The 7,032-nt window shown below is 37.3% G+C and overlaps 1 protein-coding gene across 1 annotated transcript; it reads right to left on the bottom strand.

The window, feature by feature from the left end:
• Positions 1–1,030: 1,030 nt before the first annotated feature.
• Positions 1,031–6,591, bottom strand: LOC127434326 (peptidase inhibitor 15-A-like). Its single transcript, XM_051686984.1, has 6 exons — positions 6,524–6,591; positions 5,684–6,004; positions 4,636–4,754; positions 4,348–4,480; positions 4,111–4,226; positions 1,031–3,323 (listed from the first exon to the last, which is right to left on the bottom strand). Exons 2-6 carry the CDS (start codon positions 5,966–5,968, stop codon positions 3,191–3,193), a joined length of 786 nt encoding a protein of 261 aa, XP_051542944.1. The 5' UTR covers positions 5,969–6,004; positions 6,524–6,591; the 3' UTR covers positions 1,031–3,190.
• Positions 6,592–7,032: the final 441 nt, after the last annotated feature.

The raw sequence follows: 7,032 nt of genomic DNA, 5'->3' as shown, positions 1-7,032 counted from the left end.
GCACACCATTTGTAATTTTGACCTGAGAGCTTAAAATTAAACAGGACTATATTGTACAAGTTTAATGAGGCATATAAAGCAATAAGACGTGAAAAATCAGATTAGAGATAAACTCAGCTGAGCCCCAGCCTCTGATTAATAACAAGTTATAAGGATAATTCTTACTCTCCCTCATGCTGTTCCAAACCCCTATGACTTTCTTTCTTATGTGACACATAGAAGGAGATGTTAGATATTAGATGCTAGCATTAGTTACCATTCATTTTCATTTCTCATGAGGGTGAGTAAATAAAGCAAGTGTCATTCCAGATTGTAGCCTCGCCAGACTCAGATAGACTTTTCTTCACCCACTTCAGCCTTCCTGCAAAACATTACCTTGTTAATTTTTACTTAAAACATAGCTACTGCTTTCCATAAGATTCACCAAAGGGTACAATGGCCGGCTAGTCTTTGTGGACTATAGCGCCACAGCTGGAAGTCTGTAGAGTAACAGCTGTATCTGTCCAATAGATCAAAACATTTATGGCATCATATTTCCCTGTGATTTTTGCACACTTCTCTCAAGTCTGCTGAATTTGGTTGCTGTGAGAGTCTGTCTGTCTGCTTACCCCACCCTCTATCAAACAGAGTGCATGAGGTGGGGCCTGTAGCTTTCAGAGTTCATTGGTTTCATTTGCTTTGTGCAGAACTGAGGGCCTCTCTCGTAAGATCATATACTGTACATATTATTTGTGTAGTCCTGTATCAGTTGGGATTTAATTGCAACCAGTTCTCATATAAAAAAAAAAAAGCTGTCTTATATTAAGTGGAACTTAAAAACAGATCATCAAAAGGAGCAGGGATGAGAAAGAGTATCTTAAAAGATCCAGTAATTACAATCAGATCTGTCTGTTTTTGTGTATGTGGAGAGAGAGAGAGAGAGAGAGAGAGAGAGAGAGAGAGAGAGAAATGGGACTGATTAAGGACTCAACAAGAGCAAACTTTGAAGAAAATGGTTTTCAACTTTATTTTACAATACAAAATGCATCAGCAAGCAGCCTGATTAAAAAAATCATAAATACAACATTAATTTAATTGGTCAACATGTTTTTTTTATAGTATATTTCAAATAATATTTAAACCTAAAATAACAGTTTTGGTTTGAATGCATTTGTTTTTGCTTGCAGGCCAAAAAGTCCAAGGCAATGGTTTCAAGACTCATGCAGCCAGCACTGATGGTGTCTCTTTCTGCATCTAGCCTTGATCCAGAACTCCTCTGGCTTCTCAGAAGCTCTTACCATAAAAATATGTTAGTAATGGGAGTCGTTTGAAAGCTGTGGTAATAACAGGAATATTTAATAAGTCTAGCTTTGCAATGGTGCACAAATGGGCACATTTAAATAACAGATATAAACACTTGGTTTATAATAAAATAGATTTGTATAAAAAGGCTATGTACAGCTGATTTTAGATGATAAATAGTTACTAAAAATAGTTACTAACATACATAGGTATATGGTATCTTAGCAGTTGGTGCAAACCACAAATTTACATTGTTCATGAAATCTAGCACCATAACATGTTATATATAAAAAAAGAGGTCTATAAAGATCAAAGATTTTTTCATAAAAATAAATAAATAAATAAAAAAAAACATGAAAGCTGGTTTACCTTGTTCAACAAACGCCAACTTTTCCAACATTCTAAAGTTGGCTGCTGGATTTAAAATGTTGGGAAACATATTCACACTGCCCAAACAAATGCCAACAGGGTCAACACACTGATCCAACAAAACCCAAAAACGGTTGAGTGTTTGTTGATGTTTGTTGGGGCAGTGTGAACTAGCCTTCAGAGAATTTTTCAAATTCATGAACAGAATGTGTCATACAATGGCACTGATGTCATGTTGGACATCCTAAATCTGTAGAGGGAAAAGGTATGGCCCTTAAAATCACCTCTATATGCACATTGCTGCAAAGTAGTGCCTGCTAGATTCCCTAAGTGCTTGTGTGATGCAGTTCAAAAAGACATTAGTAAAATCAACACAATGCAATGCATTTTCCCAAACAGAGTGCCACTGTAATACACCGAGCACATTGCTAACTTTATGATAAATGTATGTACAAAAGTTAAAATCTCCAACAATAAAAGCCTTCTAATTACAAATACATAAAAAAAAAAAATAAAAAAAAATGTAAGGTGCGATTACATATAAAACATTCCATGAGGGTACAACACGATTAGCCATCTTGTTCAATGCTCTGCCTTACAACATGCTGAGGTTGCAAAATCTCAAGGTTTTTCAAATTACGCCTAATCTACATTTCACAATTTCTAAGCCCCAACACACTTTTGCAGGCTTTACGCTTTTAGCATCTGGAAACATTCCAAGAGAGAAGACCCAAAGCAAAGCATCACTGAGGACGCCAGTGAGTAAATCATAGCAGTGGAGTACTGTTGTGTTACACTCCAATTCAAGAGAAGCTTAATATTTCATCTGAAGCACCAAAATTCAACCCTTAGGGTTAATAAATATGACACAAAACAAAGCAGACTACTTGACCCAATGTCAGTTGATCAATCTTTACTTAAACATAAGATATATATTTAAGCTGGTTTGCTGGTCTTAGCTGGTTTAAGCTGGTCTCCTTAGCTGGTCTCACTAGTCTTTCAGCTGAAAAGTGCCCAAAACCAGCCAACAGACCAGCCTGGCCAGGCTGGAAGACCAGTTTAAACCAGCATCTTTTCAGCAGGGTTGACCTTTCAGACACGTTCAACAATGTCTTTACCTATGAATCCAACAGAATATCTTGAGGTTTGGTTTTCTGGACACCCATTAAACCAAGTCTGGGACTACAGACAATTTGAAATATTAGAATTGCCAACAATGCTTAATGGGAGTCAAGTCTAATGCTATCATAGTGGTAACTGACTGCAGTTACTCTGAAAACTGTAAGCACCAATCATGTCTCGACTGATCACAGTACAGTCCCTCTCAGGAAATAAAATGTATTTCCAATACATAGTTTAAACATTGTAAAATAATTTATGTACACATTTCTTAAAAAATGAAAACACTTGCTGCCTTACAACTATGGTCCTATATATGGCCCATATGTACAAAACAGGGTGATGCAGGAATGTTGTGCAAATTCCCATCAAGGAGAGTGTCTCTGTGATGAGGCATGTGCATTCTGTCTGTCTGTGTTTATTAGAACCAGTGCAGGTAATTTGAGTTTACAGCAGGAAAGCACATGTTGTTACTGCATGATCCTCCATAGCTTGGAGGGCACATGGAGCAAGGAACACCTACTTTATATGGAGCCTCTCCAATCCAGTTCCCCCTATAAACAACAACGAGAACATCATAGTCAATGACACAAGATTGAGATTTACATGCACTGGTTTCAGGTTGTTGTTGTTGGGCATAATATGCATAGATCACATGAACCTACAGAATTTGACCAGAAACCTTATTTGTAGGTAAATGCCTGCTTAGAAGTGTACAATACTGGGTTGTCAGAAAAATACTAAACTAAAATATATTTGAGCAAATAAACAATTTTAAATGATTGAAATTTGAAGGCAATTCTCAAACCTTCCTACATTGATGTATTTGCGTAAAACCAGTTAATAAAGTTAATTGAAATTGTAATTTGATATGAATCAACCTTATACTGACATTTCTGATTAGAAACTGTTTCTACACACTGATTTTCGACCTACTGTAACTAGTTCCCAGCCAGCAAGTCTTAAGTCTTAACTGCAGTTTAACAATAACTTGCTCAGCAGTAGCCTCACAATTTTCTCAAGTGTGCTGCCTTATTAGATTAAAAGAAGAAGGTCACAAGCCAGGATTAAAGATTAAAGTGCATTGATTTTGGAATTAGAGGCAAAATTCCTCTAAAATTCCACATGCAACAGGAGCTGCAGGAATGCAAGAGGTCATCTAGGTCTTTGATCCAGAAGGCACCGTGCATGTCCAAGTCGAAAATGTATTTAACAGACGAGTGTCAAGTTGCTACTCTTAGGTTTGTGCACAATCTGTAATTGTGCAGCAGAGTTTTACAACAGCACAGCAAATCCTTGTTATGTGACATAATGTAAGGCAACAGCATGTATAGTACTTACTTTGGAGAATAGTTGCACACCAAGTATGTTGCTCTCTTCCATACTGAGCCCCAGACATTCATATTATGGCAAGTGTTGATGGCACATCCTACTTTATTTGAGGTTGCCCACACCATCTGGTAAAGAGAAATGCAAAAGCAGAGAATCGGTCAAATTGTGGATGACATACTTGAAGAGCTCAACTGTTATAACGCTGTTATTACACATATTGCACAATGATGATCATAATCAACTCACTTGTGTATAATGAGTGCACATAGGCCCATAGCACTTAAGGGGACATCTGGGATTGCAGTCTCGAGGGTAGGGAAAAGAGTAATCCTTCACTTCATCATACCAGGGCTTCATCAGCTGCAAAATGGACCTATACCTGTAAACAATCCAAACATAGCAATATAGAAATATCACCATGGGAAAAAGTCTTGCTTGATCTCATAAGCCCAAGAAATGTCCATTGATACTATAGGATACAATTATATGAAAAATTACTGATCACAGACTGTGCATAAGGGTAAAGATACACACCTTCCTGTTCGGACTGAAAGGTTCTGGCCTAGAAATCTGAGAAGACTGCGAGGACCGTGCTCCCAAATACATGTGGATGCCCATTGCTCAGCTGTCTTTGCAAGAGTGTCATCCCACACCTGAGACATGAAACACACTGCAATCAGTCCTCTATAAAATTGTGAATATACTAATTTTATTATGGGAAATTGTTGGGTTCCTAAAAAGTCACACCCACAGATAAAAATCGTTCCATTATAAGGAAGATCTGGCCATTATGTCTAAACAAAGAAAGACTCTTTGTTTCTGTGAATGACACTGAAGGGTATAATGTTTTTTTGAGCCCCAAAATGAACAAAGATTTTATAAGTCTCTGAGTGAGCTGAGGGAGTCTTAAACCATTGCAATGCATTGACAAATCAATTAATTCTATGTCAGCAAATCTATACCTAAACTACTGACTTTCACCATGGTAGATTCAATAACTTATGCTTGACTTTAATTAATGGTAAAGTCAGTGCATTATTAAAAACAACAACAACAACAACAACAACAACAATAAACATGATACCAGAATAATCTGACATGGTTCACATCTCTGATAGTAATACTGACAGTATTTTCCATGACTGTGCATTTTGGAAACCTTTCAGCACTTAGCTTCAGTCTAAGCACATTGATCTCTGTTCGAGAGGATCTACTGTGGTGGTCCAAGCCAATTAAATCTACCCAACAGCTGACGGTGCCAAATTCACATGGAGACATTTGTCATTTTGGCATCCAGCAATGAGCACTTACGGAGTAACGTGCAGAATGCAGTAACCACAACAGCAGCTGCGCGCTAACCGGACAAAATGCCAGATAATTACGCAAATAAATATATAAGACATCTGAACCCGGTGAACTGCCGCGAGAACCCTGAGCAAAAGTTCAAATGAAAGGAACTTTGCGTTTTAGAACTTTAAGGGGTTGTTCACACCGAGCGAACAGCCCCCAAAAAGCTTCGAACTGTTCCTGATTTTATCGTACTTGTTTAATTTAAAAATAGTAATTGTTATGAGTGACTTACCATATACTCCATATTTGATGCTGGGGGGGAAACCTTTCCTCTGACTTTATTATGATAATCAAGAATGGCAATCATGTCATTCTGGGAAATATAACGCTTCCGTCTGGTTTTGGGAAGGTTTGCAGCCTCGGTGAAGTATTTAGGAGGCGCGGAGCCAATATCAGTTAAATTGGTCGATGGCAGGGATGAAGACAGAGTTGGATTGAAGGCTGCCAGTGCACTTGCTCCACAGAATATACACAAGAGAATGTCGATAGCCAAGCGGTTTTCATTCATGATTGACATTGTGGTGAGAGGTAGCTATTCCTTTCCCAGAATTTCCTGTGAAATAGAGAGTATTCCCATTTATTAGAACATGACACTTACAAACTCAGTTCTGTCATTTAACTCTTACTGTGCCATGGTGATCATTGTTACAGCCTAAATGTTGTCAACACAGTAAATGTTTCTAACCTACAATAAAACTGTGGCAACTTAACAGTGACATCATAAATAAATACAAATAAATAAATATAATAATAATATAACATAACAAATATAATATAATAAATAAAACAGCAGAAAGATTCTTAAAGCGTCACAATATTAGATACAATATACATTTATTATGGTATTAATAACAATAGCTTACTAACTATACCTTAAAAGATACCGCATTTTTATAGGCTAATAACACTCATACAAATATGTTGTTTTTCTCCAAATACATAAAATACAACTCAGTTAGCTGTGTATTCAGCACTGAACATGCTTATAATTGTCTAAAAAACAATTTGCCAACACACAATCAGATTAAAAGAATAACATTTTAAAAGAAAACTCTAACACAAATAGCCCTACCTTCTGAGAACTGCTAGAGTTGTCTGTGGATATAAACACGTCTCCTGTTTCCCAGCTTTGGTTGTATTATCTGAGAACCCGAGAGAACTGCACTGTCGCTGCTGAGACGCGCTGCCGGTTTTTATACCGGTGAGGTACCGGTTCAGGAATTGTTCCGGCTTTGAAGGTGTGTGCGTCCGTCACCTGAACCGCGACGTCATCGGAGACATAATAATCCGCTTTCCTGGCAGATCCAAGCAGACTTAATCAAAACATCTGCTTTGAGTTTGCACAGCTGGCAAGAGTAGAAAAGAAAACATAAAATAAGCAAGTGAATAATCCAGTGACCCCAAAATGCACATCAGTCCATTGCAATGGCCAATAAATGGACTTCATACTCACATTTGAGCCAAAATATGAACATAAACCATAGGATAGATCAACAGAAATCAGATTATCTCTGATTAATGAGAGACACTGTATAGCTTTTAATGCCTAGGATCCATATGCATTGTTATTCTTGCAATCAA

Source organism: Myxocyprinus asiaticus, chromosome 44, assembly GCF_019703515.2.
Source record: "Myxocyprinus asiaticus isolate MX2 ecotype Aquarium Trade chromosome 44, UBuf_Myxa_2, whole genome shotgun sequence".
Taxonomy (NCBI): domain Eukaryota; kingdom Metazoa; phylum Chordata; class Actinopteri; order Cypriniformes; family Catostomidae; genus Myxocyprinus; species Myxocyprinus asiaticus.
This window is presented reverse-complemented; position numbering and strand designations above follow the sequence as displayed.

Bases quoted from the DNA above. Each gene is read 5' to 3' on its own strand.
- LOC127434326 (XM_051686984.1), bottom strand. From the start codon at position 5,968: ATGTCAATCATGAATGAAAACCGCTTGGCTATCGACATTCTCTTGTGT. The intron at 4,755-5,683 runs GTAAGTCACTCA...TTCATGTCTCAG, and splicing joins CATCAAATATGGAGTATATG to GTGTGGGATGACACTCTTGC. The intron at 4,481-4,635 runs GTGTGTATCTTT...GATTGTTTACAG, and splicing joins CTTTCAGTCCGAACAGGAAG to GTATAGGTCCATTTTGCAGC.